This window comes from Histoplasma capsulatum, genomic scaffold (genome assembly GCF_000149585.1).
Source record: "Histoplasma capsulatum NAm1 scaffold_15 genomic scaffold, whole genome shotgun sequence".
In the NCBI taxonomy this organism is placed as follows: domain Eukaryota; kingdom Fungi; phylum Ascomycota; class Eurotiomycetes; order Onygenales; family Ajellomycetaceae; genus Histoplasma; species Histoplasma mississippiense.
Window position 1 is genome coordinate 148,599 of NW_001813968.1, and position 24,770 is coordinate 173,368.

Genomic DNA, 24,770 nt, shown 5'->3' on the forward strand with positions numbered 1-24,770 from the left:
GGTTACCCGGTGTCCCGGTGCCTCGGCGCATAGACAGGCAGAGGATATTGGTAAATATGTATTTGGATAGACTCCCGAAACTAATTTCGTCATTATTGCTAACTCGCAATCGTTGTACTATATACAATATACATGCAATATACATGCAGTTTGCAGCCCAATGGTCTGCCAGAAATAAACGGGGAGGAAAAAACGGGGGTCGAAAATGAGAATAATATAGAGTAGATAACGCAGACAGCAGCTTACTTATTATATTATTCAAAACTCCATCGATTCTTCGAAAAGTTTCCTCAGCTCCTCCTTCTCCGTCTCCAGCTCTTTGCTCAGGTTCGGGGCCAGGTTCAACACACGCTGTTGTGGAATGGTACCCTCAATCAGACCGTCCACACTGCTAGAACTGAATCCAAGCTGCTTTAAGCCACGCGGTTGATCTCCCAGCCCGATGAGGAACTCAGCGACCGCTTCACCCAACACTTCGCCTGCGCTCTCTCTTTTCACGTTTGAGATGTCCACCCCAAACGCTTCCGCCGCAGCTAAATGGCGGTCTGGATTGCTAGCTGCCGTGAATTTGAAAACAGCTGGTGCGGTAACTGCGACAGACACGCCATGGGGGATTATGTCATGGTCCACGACATATCCTGGATGCTTGTAGCCCGGATTCTGTCCGGAAATAGGGTAGCTCATCCCGTGACAAAGATGGACGCCGGCATTCCCAAATCCCACACCTGCCAACGTTGCAGCGAGAAGCATTTGGCTTTGGGCTTCAGTGTCATCTGGGTCCTTAACGGCGCGAGGGAGATACTTGACCGTACTGCGCAGCGCCTGCAGGGAGAAGATGTCTGATATGGGGTTTGCGCCTTGGTAGGCGGGGCGGTGAATTGGGTTGGTGGGTCTCGGCGTTCTTTCGCTGTAGGGGATCGCGGTCCATGATTCAAGGGAATGGCAGAGGACGTCCAGGCCGGTCGAGGCATGAACTTGCGAAGGCATGGTTCGTGTGTTGAGAGGGTCGCATATGCCCAGCGTGGGCTTCATGTTTCTGTGTGCCACGCCTGTCTTTGCTTTCTTGGAAACTAGGTCGAAAATGGCGGTACCTGTGGTCTCAGCGCCGGTACCAGCAGTGGTGGGTACGGCAATTAGAGGCTTGAGTGATCTGGTAATTGGCAAGCCTTTTCCAAGAGGGACATTTACGAAGTCCAGGAAATCGGCCTCCGGGTAAACGCAGTACAGATTCATGAGTTTGGCGGTGTCGATAACGGACCCGCCACCTATAAAACGTTAAGTTACTAGCAAACACCAACAATTGTTTGACTTTTTTATCCCACTTGAAACATACCCACAGCAAGAAAAGCATCGGCATTGTATAGCTTCGCAAAGGCGATAGCATTTTTGATTCTGTTTCCGACAACTCATCAGCAACACCATCTACTACCGCCAAAGGGACAACGGAATGGGAGGGGGAGGACAGGGGAAACTGACGAATAATCCTTTGGCTCAACGCGGACCTTATCGTATATGGTAAACTCCACATCTTCTTCCCTCAAGGCCATAATTGAATGCTTTATAGCATCAAGCTTGGCGACAGTTGAATCCGTCACCACACAAACACGTTTAGCGCCCAAGTTTTTGAAGTCCATACCGACCTCCTTAGTGGAGCCTGGCCCAAATCTGATGCTCGAGGCGGCCATTTCAAAGGCGTATTCCTTTTGGTAAGAGGGATCGATAGGGGTTGCAAGATTACGGGCATACCTAGATAGGGGCGATCCATGGCGATTGTGATGGTGATGAGTAGGGTTGGAGTGACAGGGACAGGCTGGAGGATGTGTAAATTGCACAGCCCGGAGGAGGTTGAGAGCCCTTGAAGCGGCAGAAGGAGCAATTCTTATGGAGAGAAGGCTCATGTTGTGGTTGCGGTTGGCGATGGAGATATAATGTGATCTGGAAAAAAATATGGAGAGGCGATGTGCCTTCAATTATCTCAAACGGAAACCAAGGAATGAGAAAGCGTAAACAGAAGCTGGAGAGATGTTTTGGCACCCATTGGCGGGTATTTCTTTATATTTAATCCTTAGGAGGAGCGTGTATACTAGTACAGCATGATGTTATTGTTCCTGTGGTGTTCTTGTTGTTATCATTGCTGTTGTTGCGGCTGTTACGGAGAAGAAAAGTTGCTCACCATCGGCTCGGAGGAAGAAGCATTTAAATATATGAACATACGAACTAAATATATTTTCTTTTGCGATTGACCACCCAATTTCGATAAGGCAATTAATTGGACTTGCATATTGCATAACAACAACACCCTCTTTGCCCAGAATCTCTCGGAATATGAATCATCCGCTTCGGGAGTAACTACAGGGTACGAGTATTTCGTCCGAAGAGACAGACAAAATATCGCGGGTGACCACGTAACTAGTTAGGGTTCAAATTAGTTAGCCATTTAACTCGGTGATTAGTTGATGCTAGTAGCAACTAACTATTAGTTAACTAGTAACTAACAAACTATGCTTCTCTGCTTGTCTAAACTTCCCGCTTGTTTCCCGGCCAAGCCCCTCACCGGAAAACATCTGCTGCTTCCCCCATTCCTTGTCCAGTGATAATCATCAATTCTGCGCTTATAAGATAGTCTTTCCACAGGCCAACCGTGCATTCGCGTTCGTCTACCTGCTCTGCTTCATAAGGAGCCCGGCTCGGTTAGAACAAGTAGTAAGTTAGTTATTTATTGTGGTGTTATTACTACAGATGTAGTAGTATCCTCCATGATGTCATTTTCGGGCGCTGACACCCCCGTGCAATACTAGGAAACCTTTCTGTCCACAGAGCACTGCTGCTGTGAGAATGTCTTCAGACACCTCCAAGTACAAATTGAATCGTATGCTGTGCCTCCATTATCACGGTATTGCTGCTGGAGCTGCTGCTCCCTCGCCATCAGCCACTGATCCTTTATCCCATTTAGATACTATGATTCGGGTGAAAGACCCAAAGAAATCAGGTAACTGCAGTCAATTAAACCCACGTCGTCCTCTTGTGATAGATTCGAGTTCACACATCCAACATAATTCGTAACCAGTTGAATTTTACAAATTTCTTGGCCTCTCCCTGATCAATAAAATTGAGTTTCCCGAGAGCAAATTCTCACTCTTCTTCCTTGCATACGACGGCCAACAGTCACTCTCTGGCTCTCGTCACTGGTCTGACAGGAACGGCGTCATTGAGCTTACTCACAACTACGGGACAGAGAATGATCCGTCTTATGCGGTCACCAATGGCAACACAGAACCCCACCTCGGATTTGGTCATTTCACCATCTCTGTCGATAATCTCGAGCTCGCATGCAAACGTCTCGAAGATGCCGGATATGAGTTCCAGCAGAATCTTACACAGGGATCCATACAGAACCAGGCCATCGTGGAAGATCCAGACGGATACTGGGTAGCTATCATCCGGAAACAAGAAACGGATGCAGCCGTTGCACGGTCCGATCCATCGACCTATCGCCTGAACAGTACTATGCTTAGAGTCAAGGACTCCAAAACAAGCTTGAAATTCTACCAGGAAATTTTAGGAATGACTCTTGTTCGCATAGTCGAGCTCGAGAGTGGGGACGAGAAATTCTTCTTTCTCGCCTACCCCACATCCAATCCGCCGTTCAAAGAAGGGGCTGCCAATCCAATTGCGGAGTGGGAGGGAGTAGTGAAATTGGCCTGGAATTACGGAACAGAGAAGCAGGAAGGGAAGGTTTATCATGATGGTAACTCGGAGCCACAGGGCTTCGGACATATCTGTACGTGTTTTTAAACCCTTTGGTCTCTCTCCTTTTTCAGAAACAAATAGGAAGAACTGCAGAAAGAGAATAATGGAATGGAAAATCTCTCACCTTTGCCAGACACACAAACTAACAACCAAACCCCCCACCCCGCAGGCGTGTCAGTGGATGATCTAGATGCTGCCTGTGCTCGTTTGGAGGCGCAAAAAGTGACCTGGAAAAAGCGTCTGACAGACGGACGCATGAAAAACGTCGCCTTTGTGCTTGACCCAGACGGATACTGGGTTGAAATCATACAAAACGAGACATTGAAAAGTTGAAGCCATTGGTAGAATGGCATGGGATGAGCTCTCGGTCCCCGCGCATCGAGAGTCGAGTTTGGCTAGACCGCTAACCCTCGATTTACCATGAATGGGTGTTATTTGAGCCAAAAACCTAGTGCGGGATCCAATCGTGAGCTAGATGGCCATAAAGCAGTTTGTTAGTATGCAGAAACCGGATGTATTATCGATTTTTGCTGCCTGAGATAAAAGCGAAAGCGCAGCTGGGTAGAGAAGATGCAAGGCTGAAATCCCACCCCCACGAAGCATTAGTTGGGGTCAACAGAAGCGGATGAGTTCGGGGTGACTAACGCCCCTTAATTGTCTTAGTTATCTTCTTTTTCTTTCTTTTCTTTTCTTTTCTTTTCTTTTCTTTTTTTTTTTTTAAAAAAAAAAAAAAATCTTAGTTTATTCTATTAAGTCACCAGCTACGGTCCGTAATTACTCCGTACTCATAGTTTGTTGGGGGTTGTTTGTAGTGGGCAAATCTTCTCGCTTTGGCCTCTGAAGCACTGTAACAAACGATCAACAGGCAATCATACCGATCGTGGCTCATTGGAGCCTCTGCAGGTATGTCCGTTCGTTCTTTTCCTGTCCTTCTTCTCCAGTGTCTACCTGACGCATGCGTGCGTATCTCCATTTCATACAATTAACCTGTAGTATGTTTTACTATTCATGCCGCGCTTATGGCTGAAATCTCCAGCGATGAGTGCCTGGGTGTCACTTGTTCACTTTTTTTCCATCCCACACCCCCAACTGTCTTTGCTTTTTCTTTTATTTCTTCTGCCACCCTCTTTGCCTCTCGTATTTATCGCTCTGGTTCATGTAGCCCCGTGGATGCTCGTTCAACAAGTGCTGCGTGTCCGCTGCTTAGATCAAGATCTATCTATACTATATTATGGCTGCCCAACCCACCCTAGCCAAGCTGGCCCAGCGATATATATCTGCAACAGTCATGCTCCCACTTCATATCGATAACTAGTCCTATGATGCGATTTCGTACCTTCTGCGATTTCTCTTGAGAACATGGCGATAACTGAAGTAGATGCATGTGCTGGCCCCAGCCCTCCCGACTCGCTCTGCTGCTCCTTTGAAGATCCGTTCTTCGTCCCTGTATGGGAGAGAAGTCACGTGAAGTACGCACAAAATCTCCTCGAGTGCGACAGCAAGCCCATTGAATACGACGACGAGGAAGTGGACTTTATAGATAATTGTTTCTTTTTTCCCGAAGACTGCTCCTGCTCTTCGCTCAGGACATCGTCGGCCTTCAGCGCTGATGTCACAGACCCAGACCTGGACGATATCAACCCTGTCGAGATGATCCCAGAGTTGCCCGGTATCAAAATGCTGGATCCTGAGGCTCTAACCAGCCTACTAGAGGATAACCTCTGCGCTCCAGAGATTACCTCTATTATGTTAGTATCTTCGAATATGTGTATACATAATTTTGATATTTTAAAAATTTAAAAATGAGGAATAATTCCCTTACACCCGCAGCCACACTGAACCCTAGGTATTTCAATAATGACAGATTTACATAGGATATTCGCTACAAATGGGGCAATTTTCGCTCATGCTTCCTCACTTCCTGCACGGAAACTGCGAAACCTAAGCGCGACCTATGGTGCCGCGTATTTATCATATGCAGTAAACGCCCCTACCGGTAACCTAACCGGCGTGAACCCTGCTAGCCATCCGTCCTCGTTTGTGACTGCCCCTTCCGTGCCACTCGGTGATGTTGGGTCGATAGCCTTCGAATTCGAAAACTTAGTTGCAGTCGTCACTAAAATCGCGGACAAAGTCCTGCTCGCCGTCATGGGTCCCAACCATCTTAGCCCACTGCAGCATCGGCAACATCCACCATCATCCTCTCATAGCGATGGACGACAACGTGCAGCTCCTGGATCCGCAGCGAGCGATACCGAACAAGGCATCGCCGTTGTCGAATCATACTCAACGGCATTCGACAGCCACCCCATGGGCCACCCACATTCCATGAGCCTTGCGTCATCAGCACCCAACCCGACATGTGCGCCAGCGGCAGCAGATAGGCCTCTAACTCCTTCGCGTAGCGGTTCAGACGCGGCTCTGCAGCTGCAGTGGGAAATCGACCGAAGTAATGATCTAGAACGTCTGGCCAGTCTGAATCTTGACGCATCTCCAGCAGTGCTCCTGGCCCTGGAATCCAAATCCGCAGCGCTGGGCAAGTTCCTAAGTAACAAGCTTCAGGATCTTGAGTATCCCGATGATTTCTGATAATAATCGCCTTAACCGCTTTAATCAGTGCCTTGTTTCTTCTTGTTTGCTCCTTTCTTTCTTTTCTCTTTTTTCCCTCGTCGTTCTCGACCGTTCGATTATTCATTCTCGTGTCCTCACTGATATTGCATCCTGCCATGCTGTTTTGCCTGTATGCTGTTATATTTTACGTGTCTGAAACAAAATACCTCCTCCGCTTTTCTGGCATATTACAGTTAGCAGTTCCTGATAAGCCAGTTTTATCTTCTGCTTCAATTTCTTTTGGTAGCATTGGAACTTTAGGCGGGGAGGGGTGTTATTCCGCATACCCGCGACTGCGTTTGTTTCCCGGTGTATTTTATTCATGTATCTATGTATTTATCTGGGAGTTTGGAAGAGAAGAGCTATAAACTGCCAGCTTTTACAGACGATGAATGCGCATACAATGTCATGGTTGAGAAAACCAAGTCATACCCAGTCGAAGCGATTTAATCCACTACAACGGCTCCATGTGCCTATCAGCTGGAGGCCCAACCCACATGCGAAAGCATTACAATGACAGAGTCGCAAGCTTGATCGACCAAAGGTTGCTGCTAACTATGAGAACGACTATGGTGGAATATACGCCACGTGACAGAAGGGTCCGACATATAATATGTTTCAGTTTGCAGCATGGCAAAAGATCTAGCTAGCTATGTGGTACGTAGCTAGCTAGTTATTTAGCTAAATGAGAGAGTATTCGACAAGCGTAGTGTGCACGCTCAGAACAGAATACCGAAAGATCAAATATAGATATCTGTATACAGCATAGAAAGAAAATCTAAATGTACAGTACGACACATGAAAATGAAGCGTGTGTAAATTTGTGTATGTCGTCGCGCTTTTCAAAGATTCAGCGCTTCATTTTTCTCGCATTGCCCAAGAATAGTATATAAATGATACCGAAAATGCCAAAGGGGGAATAAAGTCCAAGAAAATGAAAAAATGAACAAATGAAAAAATGAGAAAAATTAAAAAAAAAGAGGGGGGGGGAAACGTGATAAAAGAAAAAGCAAAAAATATAACCTCAACAAAAATTAAATAAATCGACAAATTGTATCTCCTCGCTATGAAATGGTTAAGGTCGATGCATGAGATATATGTAGGATTATGATTTACCTGTATCCTGCAAGGGCGCCGCTGTTGAAGTCACTACCTTGTTATCTGGGGGCGCCGTTTCTGGTTCCTCTACTTCACCACCTGCCACCGCCACGAACCCCTCTTCTTGCCCAGACGTCGGCGGGGATGGCGCTTCGGTGGACCCTGCGGCTGGATGAGCTACGGGTGGAGGAACCCCATGCGCGCCGCTTACAGTCCTACTCACAGCTGGGCTTGTGGTCTGCGAGGCCGCTGCGGACGCGGACCTGTTAATCATGCCGGTAAGAACATGGAGCCACTGTCTCGCAATATCTTTGGAAGGGGCTTTAAAACTAAGTTCGCTGGTTGTGGCGAAGGTTTGCCCGACCTTGCCGCCCGAAACGTCTTTACCCTTGACGGTGAACTTGACGCCGTCAGCGTTGCCGACAGCACACTCGGGGAGATAGAGTGTGATGTCGGGTATTGGATCGTGACTGTAGTTGTCGTTCTCTTTGAAGCCGTGGAGGTACCCAGCCGGAGAGACGACGTAGTAGCCTGCATTATATCCCTTGATCATTGCGCGGGATTTTCTCTCGAGCGTGCCTTCGATTAGTGCGATGGTGGCGACGTGGTCTTGATTCGGGAAAGCAACATCGTCAATGTTAAGGGGAGGGACAGCGGAATTGATCAGGGAGGCCTCGCTGCGCACGGTAAAGTCCATCCATTCGAAATCGGCTGGGATTTGCTGAGCTACTTGGGCGATGTTTGCGTACATCTTTCCTGGAATGCCTGATTGCGCACCCATACAGTCGGATAACTGAAAAAGCGCATCCTTCACCGTTCGCATGATATGAGGTTCGAAGGCGGCAAGGGATTCCTGAAGGTGCAGCATCTCCGTTCGATAATTGTTTTCTTCAGTCACAACTTTGCTCATGCGATATACGGTGCCTCTTTTCAGAACGTAAGGATCGTGCGCGGGCTCTAGCTTGCCTCCGGTACCCGAGGCAAAAGCAGCCGTATATTTCCCCAGCAGTTCAATATGCTTTTGGGCCGCAGAGCGGGCTTTTTCAACCTGCTTTGTGCCCTTTTCGGAGCCATGCTGGAGGTCTTTGGTTTTGGATTTGATCTCTGTATGAAGGCGCTCGAGAGTTGGGAGAGCAATGGTTTTCACCTTCTTCTCTATGTCCAAATGAAGGTTGACGATTGCCTGTGGCGGTACGCCGTTAGAAGCCCTGACGGACTTGACACAAAACCTAGATGATCCGTAAATGGAAATGTTTTCTTACAATTATGTTAATGCGTATGTTGTCGAAAAGACCAACGACACCTCCCTTGCCCTCACTGAACTGCGCCGCTTCCTCCAGAGGTTCCGGTACAGCCTAGCAAGAATGAAAGGCAAATTGTATCCAGAATGTTAGCAAGCGACGACCTTCCCACGTGTCACTATTCAACCAGCAATGGCAGGGAGGAGCCTACCTTGAGGACCTTCTCAAATTCCTTTGCCAGGGTGCGTTGGGCCTTGTGGGTGGCAATGATATAATTCTCCAGGTGTCCGCATACATGCTTCCAGGCAAGTAACCTTCTAAACATCAGTTCGGAAATCTTTTCGGGCAAGGAAATCCATCCGTTAGTTTGTCTTCTCCCGTATTAACCCCCAATATCAAAATAAAACACTCGAGGACGTACATCGCTCATGTCGCCGTCGAGAAGGACTTCGTCACCACTCTTGACGGTATTCGTAGTCGCGACAGTCTTAACAGTAGCGGACCGCTGAGGGAGATTCGCCAACCCCATGGTGATAACGTAGCGTCCGAGTGATAGTTATATAAGAAGTGAAAAGGTCCCCCTTTTTTTAAGCTAACTGGAGGCGGATCCAGGCGAAATTCGCAACAATCGTCTTAGGATTTTTTCTGAAAGGAAAAGGGGCACACTGTTAGTTTCACGGATAGTGTTTCAAGAGCCAAAGCGACGGAGTGTTGTGCGGAAGTCACACACTCTCACACACAAAGAGAGAATCAAAGGCTCTATCTATTCGACGAGGTGGGGTACCATTCCCCGCTTGGCGGTCTTTCGGGGATAAATGGAGCAAGCCATGCAAGATTCGCTAGCCTTTGGAGAAAACACAATTTGTTTTAGACAAGGAAGACTAGAAGAATACGATTCTCATCGTATATATATTATAACGGTCTATTATGCTGAATACCTGATACCGCGCGCAATACCCGCTGAAGTTCTGTTCTGCGCCCAATCTGTGGACTGGAGGGCTGGCGATGCCAAGGCCTCGGTGATGAGTCAGCATCCTTGTCACGGGTTTCCCTCCGTCCGTCACGACCTTTGGAACATGTTTCAAGCCCACATTCTGAAACAGAGAGAGATTGTGTTCTCAAAATTGCGATACAAATCCATCCAACACCCTTCAGGCCCGAAATAAGAGCGTGTTAGAGAAATAAAGAAAATGCGTTCGATGGTGTAATAACGGATAATAAATATATCAAATAGGCCATAGGGAAAAAGGTATGAATCATATCAAGGGTGATTAATTGTTTCGGGAATAAAACAGTGGCATCATTATCATATATCTTTGTATGAAAACACTAAAGCATGGATTCTCATCTCGCATTAAGAAACTTGAGGCATCCGTAATTGTTGTTGTATATCATCGCTATGACTCCAGCCGTGAAGCCGCAACCGTGGACGACGTCTTATTTCAGTAGATATCGAGGCGCTGTGGGATCTCCTGCGACCACGCCCCTGCTGCGATTGCGGGGGTAGCGCAGGAGTCATAGAAATACCAGCGGCATCTCCAGCAGTGGCCGCTTGATAGTCGGGTAGCCCCTCACAGTAATGCGGCGAAGGATGCGATCGGACTGCAGTGGCGTAACTGGGGACACGGGAGAGGTGCTCGACTTCACTAATATGACAGTTAGGAGTAGTCTGCCCAGAGTAGATGTTGCCATCTTCCGATGGTGGTCGTGATGTTGCAGGGGTAACAACGCCAGGACTCTGGATGTTGATGGAGGGAATGCCGCTACCGAAATCCAACGGCTGGGGTTCTTGGCCAGTTGAATCACGAGCTGATTCTGCGGATTCCGGGGATTCCGAGCTCGGAGGTGTCAGCTGTAATGCGGTGCCGTTAAGGTGTAGGTCGCTTAGTCGGGTATGTAAAACAGATGGAGAGATGTGCTGACGCCCTAGAGGCACCGCGCCATTAATGTTCTCTGCTGAGAGACTTCGACTGAGAGATAACAAAGGTGTGCCAGGGCCACTGGTGCTCCCGGGAGTCCGATATCCGGAGCAATCTATTTCGCTGTACAGCTGATCGAATCGATGGTCTCCGTAAAGAGGGGGCGCTTGCTGGGCCATAGTATGGATAGCTCGCTGGGCAGACTGGACCGATTGATCAACAAGGTCATTATTGTCACCAATAGGGAGATGGGGAGAAATGAAAATCGAAACAGGAAGGCTGGCACGAAGCTGTTGACGCACGGAGCCATGTTGTTAGCAAATATCCCATGCATACCCAATACGTGAACGCGAGAAAGAGCACATGGGAATCGATAACAGTGAATATGGGAAAATATACCTCAGATAAGTGACGGTCCGGATTGTGGAGTTGGACTTTGAACTTTAGTTTGTGCTTGATTTTTATGCCTCGCGTATCAACGTCTTGTAAGCATTTGCTGAGGGATTTTGGTAAGTTCAAGATTCGAGAAAAAGCAAATCCCTCAACCTCTCCATCCAGGGATTGGGATTTCTTTAGTTGGTCCAGCGTGCAGGAGTCGTCAAGGATTACTTTCGTCCATTTATGGGACAATTGGTCGGCTTGGGCGGCTTCAGGATTTAAGACGAAATCGTGGGTCTCCACCAGCTGTGTCGAAATCGTACCAACAGTAAGCCCCTTAAGCAAGGGTATAATGTGAAAATCCACCTGGACGGAAGTTCCGAATATAAGTGCTTTGGAAGGGGTTGAAATTGAATATTCGATTTTATTCGGCCATATATTTTCCACAGACTATTGCGGAAACGGTAAGCTGGAGTAATGCAGTAATGGGAACGGCCCCAAGGGGGTGATAGCAAGAATGAGTGCGGGTGCGTTGAAGTACATACCATTGCATGCGACAGCTCCAGGGCGCTTGGATCGAGGGTGCGAATGATCCTCAATGGCTTCCGCACGACGATACTCTTGGCGTATTTCCGGCCAATCTCCGCTTTGAATCGATATGTGATGAAGGTGTCGCGCAATCCCTCAATGCTTTCCGGGAGAGATCCCGGGAGGATGATATCGAAAGGGAAGTCATAGTTGCCGGCTGGCAAGGTCTCCAGCTTGTTCTTACCAGCATCTTTAAATGACCATGTTTTCTCAAGAAATGTGTGTTCCCTCGCAGGCTTTCTGCGCCTGGCAGATCCATGGAAGCTGCAGATTATTCGTAGGCAGTATTAGCATTCACCATACATGTTTCTTAGGGGTTCTGGTGCGAAAGCCTTCCAACGGAGTGAAACAGCTTACAGGATTTTCGACATGCCGGTGAGGTTCAGTCTCAGATATTTGATCTGCAGGGGCTCCGAGAGGCAAAGGAGCAACTTGCCATTCAGCAGGGTGCTGGCGGCTTCATGTTCGTTCCCGCGAAATACAATATAATCGTTATCAAGCCTATGGGGAATTGGTCAGGTCTCAGTGCGCTAGAGGGATAATGAAGAAGGTGCAGAGTATATCAGTAATGATGCCAACCTGATATCGAAGTACTTTGCCTGACTTGCGGTTCCGCCGTTAGTCAGGAAACTCAGTGGCATGGTAGCAAGGGAATAACAAGGAATCCCTAGTGGACAGGACGTGGAAATGGCGATGGCAGAAATGTTGGAGCAATCATAGGGTCGCGAGGATAGATAACGAGAAAAAGCGGGGTGAGAATCAAGAGCGAGCAGGAGAATGGGAGCAGAGTATTCACACAAAGCTGAGGAGGTTAGAAGAAGCGAGAATATCAGCGGTCCAGCTCCTCCAAGGCCACGGGCCGTGATACCCATAAGTTTGCAAACTAAAAGTTAGATAGAACCAACTACGCGGCCTAGACTAGCTGGTGGAGACGAGGAATTGGGGAGAGGATGTTTGGAATCAAACCCGGCAGGGCCCGCCGAACCGTGCTGTTTCACTGACTGGAGCTTACATAGCCATCGTCACCCGTGGTAAAGCTAATCGGGTTATTCATAATACGATATAAAAATAACAAACAGTTTAATTATGAATTAAAAAAAAGCTTGTGTCAAATTTTCGCCCTATATGGAAACCCGCAATCCACAAGCTCAGACCCATGCGATAGTTAACTTTATTTATCGAATCTGTTCTTCTTTGTCGCTGAGAGAGTGGACGCATCTCTTAAGAAACACAAGGAAGAGGAGCAAAACGAGGAGGCTCCTTGAGTTGGCTTGCAGACTCTTTTATATGGCAGGACTGTCCTCCGTCAAAGTAGCCAGCCGGAATATTCGAATGCGGGATTCGCATTGATTCTCCTGCCTCCTCCATATCATGTGAAGAAGTGGGAGCAACAAGATCAACAAATTCCAAAATCCTTCAACCATTGCTGATGATGGCGGCGTACAAAACGACATTATAATGCGATGGAGTTGAGCGCGTCGTATTCGTATTCGTACCTGTACCTGTACCTACAACGAGCCACCAAAAATTGTTGATTTTGGTATTATTTTCGCGTGGCCTGATGCCATGGCTGTTCAGTATTCACGGGCCGCTGGTGGAGTGAAGCCACTGCAAGTTTGTAACATGACGCGATGCCGAGTGAGTCATGCCGAGCCTTACAGCGAAGTCCAGCGCTCACCGGCGTTGCTCATAATCCCTGTTCAACCATCGTAGGAAGATATGTTCATAGCTGCTGTCAAGAAAGGGAAAACAACAAAGGAAAGGAAAAGAGAAGAAAAATCAACTATCGTTGGTGGAAAGGGTTGATTATTTTAGCCGCGTCATACTCCAACACACACAACGTTAACATCTGTTTCATGTTAATGATGATGCATTGTAGACATGGCATATGCCGCCGCTCTCCAACCATATACCAGCCAAGATGTGTCAATCATCCACCTACGCATCAATAAAATAAATGGCCGTTTAATTTTCGAACGTCCATGGAACTTCCATGGGACTTCCACTTCCAGCGGCCAACCGCTTTCCAATCCTTTCTTCCTCCATGGCGCTCCGACGACGCTTCTCCCCACCTCAGCCCATGAAACGACTAGTCAAGCATCCATCAGTGACCAGTTACAGCGTGATTGCGCCCGTCACGTCCGAATGCAATATACAACGCCTCCACCCTAATCTGACAAGGTAGCCCATCTCATCACAGAAAGGACCCCGTACCTGGGGATAGCACACGTCGCACCGGCACATCTCTCGCATTCTTGAATGACCAAGTCAAGCCGACTGGCTGTCTGGCATCACCTTTCCCTTCTCTGTCCCTGTCCTGCTTGCACTGGGCGAATGAAAAAGATAACTGGTACTATTATTATTTACTTGATTGATGCGAACCTCATCATGTTTAAAAGGTATATATAACTCTGACTTTATATCTCTACGGTAGTTGAAAAGGGATATTCCTAACCCTATAACAATTATTAGCAAGCTTGAAAAAAAGAGGAGTCGTCCGAATTCAGGCTCTCTGGAGGAGTCACATACATGGCCCTTCTTTGTGATTGTAGCATGTTGCTCACTCCACAATTGGTCGCAGGGCGCGTTTTGGGCAGCGTTGCATAATGATAAACCAAGCTTGCTGTTTAAAGCGTAACTGCTGGGAAATTGTGCTACGTCCAACGAAAACACTATGACCAATCTTACCCCACAAACAACGAAGATTGCGCCATGAAATTATGCCCGCTCCTTGAGCAGATATTAAGTTGAAATTTCGCTTCCTTGCCCATGATCCAGAAAAGAAAAAAAATGGCTCATCCTACAATTCCTTTGAAGATTGCTATCTACCAGAACCCTGGCATCAAACATTGGAGCTTGTTCATCGATGCAGCAGAGACAGGTGAAAAGACCATCATTCATCTCCTTGGTGCTCGTCATAAATATTTTATTGAGGTGAGGGCGCGATCGGATGCGAACATTTCGAATTCCCTTATCGAGCTTTGCTCCCTATGTGAGATCGATGCAAGCAATATTGAAACCGTCAAAGGCATCGCGTATGAGACACCTATCCGTAATGATATTTCCGATTACAGTTGCCAGGATTTCATCCTCGAGGTTCTGGATAAGCTGGAACAGAATGGTATCATTGTAGATACAGCGGACTATCGGGGAAAGAAAAGAACCATTAAGGAAAAACGCGAAGCCTGGCAGTGAGGGCTTCATATCAGTGAAAGCTATCAGTTTGCGGTGAGAGTAGGACACGGTGGAGGCTCCCGAGGAAAGAAGAACTTGCTTGAGGGAAAACCGTTGCGGTTGTTTAAATCCTGTTCTATAAAACACCATCCGCCCATCTTCATCGAACTGTATCCGTCCTCCAGTTCCACAAAAGGTTTCCCCAGAGGCGATCAACCAACCAGCGCACAGGATATCGCAAGGGTGAAATTGAGTCTGGCACATATAGATACCAGTCATCGTCACAATCAATGCTCTGGCCGTTCGACAGAGTTGTACACTCATAATACTCTGGATAGAAACCACCCTCCTCCCAATCAATGATTCCAGTTATAATATACGCATCGGTGTTGGTGGGATCCTTTCCAACCATGATATTTGTTTTCTTCAAATCGCCATGTGTAAACACTGAACCCTTAAGAGACCTATTTTCCTTTCTCAGAAATGAACGAAGTAGCTTCACATAGGAAGGACTTGCACGATGGTTTGCAGAGAATTGCAGCTCATCAAATTGCCTTGCTGTTGTAATGCCAGTTTTTGCAAAAATTTCCATGATGCGGTAGTCCTTGACCCCTTCCCCACCCAGGCCTCCTAGTTGAGGTCCATCATGTTGCTGGAGGTTCCTGAGTTGAGAGAATATCCAGTTCAGCTGCCTCTGAAGAGATAATTTTGCTTCATGAGATAGATCTGGCCAGGCTTTGTCAAGGGTGATTCCTGGGATATACGACATGAACATGGCATGGAAATTCCCAAGGGTAATCAGACCATGGACTCTGGGAATTGGAAGCTCAGGAACGTGATCAGCAAGGTATTGGAGGTTGTGATACTCTGTCAGATCTCTGCTATTGGGAAAGACTTTGATAGCAATTTCATTACCGCACTTGACCACGGCTCCTCGGGTGCTCAGGTCAAATAGCCTTTCTGAATGCAAAATAAGAGATTTCAATGAGGCCGCAAGCTCTGTTTGCGAAGAAGAATAGCTGTCGCTCAGGTTGTAATACTTTTGCAGGAGCGATGTGGCTTGATTAGATAGTGGGTAAAGAATATTGGCAGTATCGACTTTAGAAAGCCTCTCACGGAGCCAGTCACAAGACTCTTTTGGGTGCTGTGGCTCAGCGGCCCTTTCCTCTGGCGTTGCATTTGGCATTACCCATTTGTACCGACGGTCGTAGTCTGAGGGGAAATAATCGCGCAAGTTGATTTCGGGGTGAGCACTGATCTCATCATGCAGGTTGTTAATGGTTAGGAAATTGAGGCAGCCAGCCTCAGAAAGCTCCTTATATTGGGCTACTCGATGCGCACGCACATATGTAGCCCCGAAAACAGATAGGAGGTCCGCAGAGGGGCTGTTCTCAAGGGCATCATGGAAGGCTTGCATCAAGGTTTGGTTCATTTGTGGGGCGTCTGGCCGGTTGATGGTGAGGATCTTTGGTTGAGAGTTCAAGACTGCTGCCATTATTTGTAGAGGCTAGTGCACCGCGTACGCTGAAAAGTGATACAGATAGCATGGGATTGAGGACAATCGAGTGTTTCTTTGAGTTGTTGATGAGGCAAAGTCCTCGCTTAGAAACTTCCAAGGGTACAGAAAAGTGGTATCATGTGACATGTTGAACAAACAAGTTGGAAGGGATTGGGTGATTCGTCCCCTCTTATACTACCACGACGCTGGTGGTGATGGAACTCTTTTGCCCCAGTGGCCTAACATTTAGTTACTTGGCCATCGACGCCCAAATTTACGCCATGAAATAGATCAAGTTGGCTTTTGTCAAAATGTGCTAATGGCTGCATATCGTTTCGTAACAGATATTGAAGCCTTATAAAACACGACGGGGAACTGCATTTTGATGACAGGGACTTCTCTTGAAAAATCGATGTATATCTACAACAAGAATCAAAAACATGTAGCGAAAATGAAAAAAAGAAAGTGGGATATTCCACCGCACTTTCCCTAAATCGTCATGGCATAATTAGGATGTACAGACATATATACATACAAGAATATGAAAAATTGTTTCATAACTATCCATTCGCATAGGGCATCGAACCATTTGGAGGGGAAAAAAAAAAAAAAAAAAAAAAAAAAAAAAAAAAAAAAAAAAAAAAAAAAAAAAAGATCAAGAAGAGACAGCGTAAGACGGTAGAAGGGTCGTCAACCAAATGGGGTGAGTATACAGATGCTCTGGCACGCAAAAGAAGGGGGTGAAAAAGTGAAGAGAAAATGGGGGGGGGAGGAGAACGGCGTAAAGTCATAACTACAGCATTCTCCTAGCCGCCGTGAGAATCGTACGATCCTGGCCGAGCAATGTCCCCCGCGCCACCTGCCTGTTCTGAACCAGAGACTGTCGTATTAGGAACGCCTTCACTCACGCTTTCTCGCGGTCGATCCCAGGTACGGATGTGGCCTGCAAGGTATTAGAGACTACCACAAATATAAATACGGATAAAAGAGGATATAGTCCATGGACATACCTTCAAGTGAAGAGGTGATAATGCAATCCTCAAGAAATCCTAGCCAACAAATGGGATCTTCACCAATTACCTTGGACTTTATTATCAAATGTTGACTATTATCAGTCGAAATTATCTATAAGGGGCTTCGGTCTGCAGATTGGTCTCTTACCATTATTGGAGGTAGTTGTGCAGTCCTCGCTCTAGGCTCAACTGGGTGGAAAGTAGGCATATCCTCCGTCTCCTTCTCCACAGGTTTGCTGTCTGTGCGGTTCGAGTCAGATCTTACCCAATTGGGAGAAAGAGCATCGGTACGGGCTACAACGCTAGTACGTTGCCGTGCCGTGGCTTGAAGCTATTAAGCATTCAAATTTATTGTTAGCAGCTCCATAGACACACAACTGGGTGAGAGCAGGGTATACTGCCCCGAAATAGCAGAAGGATGTATTTAGAAGGTAGGAGAAGGGTGGGCAACATACCGCCTTTGGCCTATGGAGCATCGCAACACTGAAATCCCAGAGGAGCAGTCGGCAGTCATCTCCAACGCTGCCAAACCTATAAGTCCGTTCATCACATCGCCAAGGATCGAAAGCCACGTAGGAGACCCAAGAGTGGTGGCCCTGACAGCGGGCGACAATTTTGCGTTCAGAGAGTGACCAAATGGAGACAAGGTCATCTTGGCCTCCGGTTAAAATATACTTGCCATCTGGAGACCAGCAAACGCAGAGCATTCCTCCATAGTAACTCGTGAACGTGTCAAGGACTCTTAAAAAAAAATGTAAGGTTAGTTAAGAGTGACGATCTTATTTCCAAAGACGTCAGAAAAGGGTACACGCACTGTTCTTTTAAATAATCAATTATCCGGAGTGATCCATCCTCCAAAACGACGGCCAGATGCCTACTATCGGGGGAAAAAGCGATATTATTGATGCGGTGGTTCGACGGCTTCCAGCAGGCAACAGGATTGGTTTTCTGATTCTTCGAATTGACAGACTTTAAAATGATCAATGGTTGACTTGAATTATGGGGTTTTTTCTCATCGGCAGCTTTAGGGGGACTAATATCTGTAGATTCAGGGACAAATGGAGCATCCTCCTTCTCCTTATCATAGACAATAAGGGTGCCATCTGCATGGGCTGCCAGAAATAGGTGTTCTGAGCCAGGAATCCATCGGATCTGGATTACTGGAGAATTATTGATGACGCCATTCTTGTTGATGCGAGCATACTTTTGCTGAAGTGGCTCATACCACATGATATCCCCCACAGAAGAGCCCATAATCACATCCAAGTGTGTTGTGCTTTTCGTCAACTCGTTCACATCGTGGCAAAGCATGTGGGCCTTTGTGAAAAGAATCTTGGTAAGAGGTTCCTGCTTTACTCTGGAGCTCAAGTCCAGCCATTGAAAAGCACGATTTATATTTGCGAATGCATAGATGCCATCTGGGCTTCTCTCTGCCAGTCTCTTCGCTGCCGTATCGTGAGTAATAACACGGGAAACGAAAGTTGAACTACTTTTGAGGATATTGTTCTTGGGTTTACGCCGCTTTAAACCAGGTCCCTCCTTGCCTATATTCGTCGCGAGTGCGAGGCTTCCCTCTCCAAACGCAGGTACCGATCCACAAGCCTCCGATGTATTAGATGTTGGCCGGACTTCATTATCGCTTTCCCTGATGCTCTGAAGGTCTGACGTCCCACTCAGAGACGTCTTTGCTTTGTAAAGATGAGGCATAGTTTTGCGAGGTTGGACAACGACTAATGATAGCTTAACGCCAGATGTTGGAGGGTGGGGAATCGTAGCCAATGGGTTTGTGCTAACAATAGGAGCTTCGGACGGATGAGGCGGTGGAGTCGCGAGGAGCAGATCATCCCTAAGAATATAAGTTCCTATACATTCGGTGATCAGTTGGTTAGGTTCAGAAGAATAACAGGACGCAACAGCTTGATACCAACCTTCTCCAACTTGAAGCGAACAGCCCCCTTCAGGACGTTTTATAATGTTGGTCGTTTCGATAATTGGCACAGGCATACCGTTTACGGTGCCATTGGCGTATGCCAAAGGCATCGCATAGCGGGGTGGAGGAGGAGGTAGTACGCTGGATACACATATGAGATGGAACACTAATAACGAAAACGCTGAAAAATTATGGCAGCCGCTTTGCCAGAGAAAGGTAATATAGCTTCACTATTCCCACATCGGGCAATTTGACCAGGAAACTTACAACATGGCGTCGGAGAGATGGACACCTATAGCCAAAGATTACATGCGCCTAATGGGGAACGGCACTGCAGAAGATGTGACCGTAACACTCAAACAACGTGGTGGAAGGACAAATAGAGAACAGACAATGATGAGGGGGGTTTCAAATGATCGGCGGCTTGGCTGACTGAGGTCGAGCTTTTGCGCATGAAAGGGGGAAACTCGAGCGACGAGGGAGAGATTTCGCTTTGTACCCGAGCGAATTGCACAAAAATTAAACCTGAATAACCAAGAACATAGAAACGAAAAAGGAGATGGAAATCCCGGGCAAGTTGTTGATATAATAATAATAGGGATAGCTAGAGGCGTTTGCCATCATCCAACTTAGGAAGAGATGGCAGGAGGTTGAGTTCAGCCACAAACCAGCTGTATGGGGCAGCGGCTCCGTCAGAAAGTGTGGGGAAGTCGGAGTCAGGTGATCGTCGCGTGGTCATCCATCCATGGATGTTACACTAACCTTGGAAAGTTACCTCCAGGGCTAGTTACTGCCAAGAAAAGAGGCTATCCCCTCGTCCGTAGGTTTGTGCAAAATTAGCGTGGTTTCATTAGTGTATATTATACGAAATCTCATTGAATAATCAGTGTATTTTTGAGTATTTATTGGTATTAGTGTAATATATAAACCCTAATTAAGGATCCGCGTAAATAGATATTAGGATATACTATGAAATTCCACCCAACATCAAGTTTTCAAATATAAGGGGGTATTTTGACACTCTGAACAATCAGAATTTGATCTCTCTATCTTTTTATGTTTCTGCTGGCCAATCTTTCATTTATATTGACACCAGACACAAACACGCTGCTTTGAAAGAGGAATCCATTGATGATTTAGATTAGAATTTGATTGTTTTCTTGATAGATTATCATGAATTCTAGATGTGAATTCAAAGAGTTTCTGATAAAACTTCTCATGAAAGTTTATATGAGAAGGAAGATCCTTCACTGAAATCCTCTGCTGCTTCATATATAGATATTGAAGTCAGTATGCATTAATAGCTGCAGAATCAATAAGTCAGTAGAGAATAGAAAATCAGATGTGATAGATGACTCTATAACTAATATATACTGCTTAGTATTGATTTGCTAGATCTACTCCATTCATATAATGATTATAATCATCTATAATCAATGGGATTTTCAGCTTCTTTTGTGATTGATCTTCAAAGACCTTTCTAACAATATTGATATTGATTGAGAGTTCCTCTGAGCATTTACAAGTACATTCAATACCTGCATTCAATGAATGAATCATAGTTAGTGTCAATATCATATTATTATCTTGCCAGGCAAGACAGAGAACATTCTCTTTTTCAATGACATGCAGAGTATTTCAGAATATGAAATTTGAATGCTCTTAAAGCTCATCTAGTACTGCTGGAACCTGGTTTGAATGAGTGGTTCCACATACTTCATACCTCTGTTGATGTAGTTCTTTGAATAAAGGAACTGACATAAAGTAGTTATCCATATAAATTGAATAGGATGTGACCAGCTGTAGAGATTTCATTAGGCGTGGCATTTGGCGTAGCATTTGGAGGGGTGATATTCGGGTTGATATTAGGGCCAATATTATGGGTGATATTAGGGTCGATATTAGAGATGGCACTCAGCATGGTATTCAGTGTATTCAGTGTGGATATCATAGAAAGCCGCTTCACCAGATTCACCACCATAGCTTCAGTTTTTGTTAACATAGAGAATTGAAACATAGACATTATACTTTGTTGACAGCTAGACCAGGAAAAGACTATAAATAGCCATGTTCTGCTAGGCCAAATATCTTATATTCTTGAGGAATTGGTTTATTAAACATCTTGTATGTATGTTGACTCTATTCAAAGCATTTAACCATAATCTCATCAGTGGAAATCTTAGAGTCAGGGGTATAGTATTTTCAGCATGTCATATGAAACTTAGTAGCTAATGACTCTACCTTATACCACCAATCTTTATTTTTGACCTCCGGGTGGTGGGCTTCATGAGGATTAGATATATGGATATATCATTTAATCTGTTCAAAACATGTATGAGTCATATAGAATTGAATGGAATGAATAAAGTCTTGTTTCAAATCATTCCACCAGTATAAATCAATTCAATGAGATTTATGAACTCTCATATAGAGAAGAATGCCTATAAAGACTTTTATCTTCACTGAATTGGTATTTTTCCATGAATGTTGCTGAATAGAAGGCTTTGAGAATATAAATATTCAGAAATTTCTATATTTATATCTTGAACTTTCTCATTCTTCTTCATTTCTGAAAGCTCTGAAGCTTCATCATCAGTATCTCTAGTATCTCTCTTTAATTTTGTGTAAAGATTAGTAGAATTACTGATATTTTGAAAGCATTTTTCAAAGAAGAATAAGGTAAACAGAGTGTATGAACTGCTAATATTGATATTTGCAGGAATATTGAGAATTGAATCTCATAAGATAGGCAGTATTGAGTGGAATTTCACTGATTCTAGAGGTGGAAGTTCTGCAATAACCTCCTCAACAGACTGTTTTCATTTTCTTGATGTTTTTGTATGAACTAGAGAATGAATTAGTTAGCTAGGTCATTTGAATTGATTAATATAAGGAACTCACCATTGGATTTAGTAGGTTTCTCAGTGGATTCCACGTTCGCAGGTTTGGGGGGTTCCATATTCGCGGGTAGAGGGATAGGTGGGTGAATATATGAGAATCAGGCAGGCAGGCAGGCAGGCAGGGCTTCAAACGCATTGAATTCCATACACGTTCTTAAGATCTACATGGGATCTTCAATCAGTGGATCTAAATGACCAATTATTATTCATATAAAATTATATAGGATTCTATTGGTTATTCCCAGGGCGCCGGTGCAGAATTCCATACACTAATTGAAACCACGCTAATCTTGCACAAACCTACGGACGAGGGGATACAATTTTCACATTGATATACATGGATATCGTACTTCATATACCTACATTTACTATATTGGCATGATAGGCTATCCAGCTGATGGATGCCTTGCTAGTATATAACACCAAACGCCAAAGGCGCAAGGGGTGACTCAATTCATGCCACCTGTAGCTCTGCGCCATATAACCACAGCCGCCGCTCCAGCGCAGACGACCGCCCCAATCGCAATCCCCCATGCCATCCATTTCCCCTCAACATCATCTTCAGTTCGCGGAAATGCCGTGCTGGGCTCCATCGCTGCCTCTGCAAGGTGAACAAACAGCTCCTGTATGGAATCCCACGTTACGCTAACGTGTAAAGGTGGACTGGGCATGTTTAACCGGCTGGTGTATTCGTCTGGCTGGAACTCTGCTCGCTGGGTCGTCCGGTCCAGATCGGCTTTGAGGGCAACAAATACGCTTGGTAACTCCGCTAGGTGGGGATATTTATCCCGCAGCATGGGAATATAGGCGAAAGAGTCAGGGTCAGAAGAGTCATAGGTGTATGCGACCACATCGCATTGGTCCAGAAGTTTGGCTTTGTTTTCGAGAAGCGCAGGTTCAAGCTCACCCAGTTCGTCAAGGATGAGGTAACATTGTTTGCCGCCAGGCAATTCCACAGTGTTGACAGCGGTGCGTGATTGGATGGTGGGATGGTATGTCGAGCTAAAGCCACGCGAGAGAAATGCGTCGAGGAGAGATGACTTTCCTGAGGCCGGGGCTCCTAGGACATAGCACATGACAACATTACGGCCAACACGGCCAGGGCGTTGCCGCTTTTTCCGTGGTTTGGTCACCTTAAGTGCTGCAGTGGTTGTTGGGTTCCCTCGGTCGGATGACTCGAATCCCAGGTAAGCTAGGTACTCCAGTGTGGTTTTCGGTGATGTAAATGTAGTCACACTCCATTGTGCAAGCCAACCCTGCAAAGTAATGTGGCCAGTCTCGTTTCGTACAGTTGAACAGGGAAAGGCACCCTCTATCCAAGAGGGAGGTAATCCCGGGGTAGGCGCAAACAGAGATGCCAGCTCCGTGTCATTGAGTCCACCATCATTATCTTTATCTGAGAGAAGGAACAAATCGACAAGAAAACGATAGCCAGCGGGAGACAGTTCCGCCGAGGCAAAGGGGGGCACTTCGAACCGAGGGTGGAGAAAATCTTCTTGTAGAGACAGGTTATCCGTGTACTTGAATGTCCGTAGTATGATCCATATTGTTTCATGTCGTCCTTTTTCAGCATATAGTTTATTAAGTTGTAGGAAGCCCTGTACGCTGATGCCAGCAGGTGTGACAGCATCTGGGTAAAACCTGCGTATAGTCTCCTTGATATGGACCAGATCCTCCTCCCTCAGAGGTTTACCAAAGCACTTTGCTTGAAAGTCTGTAATTTCCTTATCGCTCAAATATCCGTCACGGTCCTTGTCGCACAGATAAAAGATTCGATGAAGGGCACTAACGGCAGCGGGTTTCAGAGTCGATTCCTTGGAATCGAACAAGGGCGCAATGGGATGTGTGACGGCCTTTTGGCAAAGGAAAAATGCTTCGTTGACATTACGATGCTCCCTACTGCTGGCTCGAATGCAGGAGTCAATCTCCTTGAATTCTGCCATTACCGGGAGCATCTCATCCTCAACAACCTGGGACCCATTGCCTTCAGGGGTAAGGTCTGACTTGTTGGCACATAGAACAACGGGGACATTAACACCTAGGGAGCGGAAGTATGGCAACCAGAACAGGGCAACTCTTTCGTAGCTGTAGTGGTCTGAGTATACCAGTAAAATGACATTGGATTTTCGGATTTCCTTAGCCAGGGTTGCTCGTTCTTGGGGAAGGGCGGAGGTATCTACAATAGTGGTTGTGGCCACATTTTCAGGAGTGCCAATAGTCGGAGGAATGGTGATATGAGGCAGGACCGGCTGGATCTTGTTTGTGACAAAGACGCCCTTGACAAGGGAAGTGATCAAACTAGACTTCCCAGTTCCTTCGTCGCCGCACACACAAATCCTCACTAGAGCACGAGAGTATAAGAGCCCTGTAGATAAAAGAACAAACGTATGTAAGGGAATTTCACTCCTTGCAGATAGAAAACTTACCTGTTCCCATGTCAATATACTTGCAATGGTTGATATATATTATTGCTTAATGTGTCTTGGTTCAATCTGGACTTGAGTATGCATCACTGCCATATTCCCAAGGAACAATGCCAAAGGAACAAACTAACCAAACACCTCAAGCTGCTATCAGCCGCGTACCGCGCTTATAGACACGTGACATTCGATCCTGTGGGAGGAACAACTAGTGGTTGTGTACAGATTACAGATTACATATTTGTTAACTA

The 24,770-nt window shown here is 46.0% G+C and overlaps 8 protein-coding genes across 8 annotated transcripts; 2 read left to right on the forward strand and 6 right to left on the reverse strand.

Annotated features, from left to right (window-relative positions):
• Positions 1 to 258: 258 nt before the first annotated feature.
• Positions 259 to 1,898, reverse strand: HCAG_09021 (hypothetical protein; the record flags this gene model as incomplete). The annotated part of the gene is made up of 3 exons (XM_001536020.1): positions 259 to 1,265; positions 1,334 to 1,392; positions 1,477 to 1,898. 3 exons carry the CDS (start codon positions 1,896 to 1,898, stop codon positions 259 to 261), a joined length of 1,488 nt encoding a protein of 495 aa, XP_001536070.1.
• Positions 1,899 to 2,835: 937 nt separating this feature from the next.
• HCAG_09022 (hypothetical protein) lies at positions 2,836 to 4,083 on the forward strand (the record flags this gene model as incomplete). Its single annotated transcript, XM_001536021.1, has 3 exons — positions 2,836 to 2,989; positions 3,068 to 3,781; positions 3,920 to 4,083. 3 exons carry the CDS (start codon positions 2,836 to 2,838, stop codon positions 4,081 to 4,083), a joined length of 1,032 nt encoding a protein of 343 aa, XP_001536071.1.
• Positions 4,084 to 5,109: 1,026 nt separating this feature from the next.
• Positions 5,110 to 6,339, forward strand: HCAG_09023 (conserved hypothetical protein; the record flags this gene model as incomplete). Its single annotated transcript, XM_001536022.1, has 2 exons — positions 5,110 to 5,498; positions 5,625 to 6,339. The coding sequence occupies 2 exons, from the start codon at positions 5,110 to 5,112 to the stop codon at positions 6,337 to 6,339; spliced, it is 1,104 nt and encodes a 367-aa protein (XP_001536072.1).
• A 1,126-nt stretch (positions 6,340 to 7,465) lies between these two features.
• HCAG_09024 (predicted protein) lies at positions 7,466 to 9,228 on the reverse strand (the record flags this gene model as incomplete). The annotated part of the gene is made up of 4 exons (XM_001536023.1): positions 7,466 to 8,641; positions 8,721 to 8,813; positions 8,911 to 9,036; positions 9,121 to 9,228. 4 exons carry the CDS (start codon positions 9,226 to 9,228, stop codon positions 7,466 to 7,468), a joined length of 1,503 nt encoding a protein of 500 aa, XP_001536073.1.
• An 825-nt stretch (positions 9,229 to 10,053) lies between these two features.
• Positions 10,054 to 12,638, reverse strand: HCAG_09025 (hypothetical protein; the record flags this gene model as incomplete). Its single annotated transcript, XM_001536024.1, has 6 exons — positions 10,054 to 10,908; positions 10,955 to 11,302; positions 11,542 to 11,848; positions 11,942 to 12,085; positions 12,164 to 12,183; positions 12,597 to 12,638. The coding sequence occupies 6 exons, from the start codon at positions 12,636 to 12,638 to the stop codon at positions 10,054 to 10,056; spliced, it is 1,716 nt and encodes a 571-aa protein (XP_001536074.1).
• A 399-nt stretch (positions 12,639 to 13,037) lies between these two features.
• Positions 13,038 to 16,253, reverse strand: HCAG_09026 (predicted protein; the record flags this gene model as incomplete). The annotated part of the gene is made up of 7 exons (XM_001536025.1): positions 13,038 to 13,092; positions 13,244 to 13,280; positions 13,563 to 13,673; positions 13,799 to 13,910; positions 13,967 to 14,040; positions 14,389 to 14,572; positions 14,988 to 16,253. The coding sequence occupies 7 exons, from the start codon at positions 16,251 to 16,253 to the stop codon at positions 13,038 to 13,040; spliced, it is 1,839 nt and encodes a 612-aa protein (XP_001536075.1).
• Positions 16,254 to 17,062: 809 nt separating this feature from the next.
• Positions 17,063 to 19,471, reverse strand: HCAG_09027 (hypothetical protein; the record flags this gene model as incomplete). Its single annotated transcript, XM_001536026.1, has 7 exons — positions 17,063 to 17,199; positions 17,267 to 17,342; positions 17,418 to 17,600; positions 17,725 to 18,010; positions 18,084 to 19,131; positions 19,198 to 19,340; positions 19,467 to 19,471. The coding sequence occupies 7 exons, from the start codon at positions 19,469 to 19,471 to the stop codon at positions 17,063 to 17,065; spliced, it is 1,878 nt and encodes a 625-aa protein (XP_001536076.1).
• Positions 19,472 to 22,548: 3,077 nt separating this feature from the next.
• HCAG_09028 (hypothetical protein) lies at positions 22,549 to 24,535 on the reverse strand (the record flags this gene model as incomplete). Its single annotated transcript, XM_001536027.1, has 2 exons — positions 22,549 to 24,440; positions 24,526 to 24,535. The coding sequence occupies 2 exons, from the start codon at positions 24,533 to 24,535 to the stop codon at positions 22,549 to 22,551; spliced, it is 1,902 nt and encodes a 633-aa protein (XP_001536077.1).
• Positions 24,536 to 24,770: the final 235 nt, after the last annotated feature.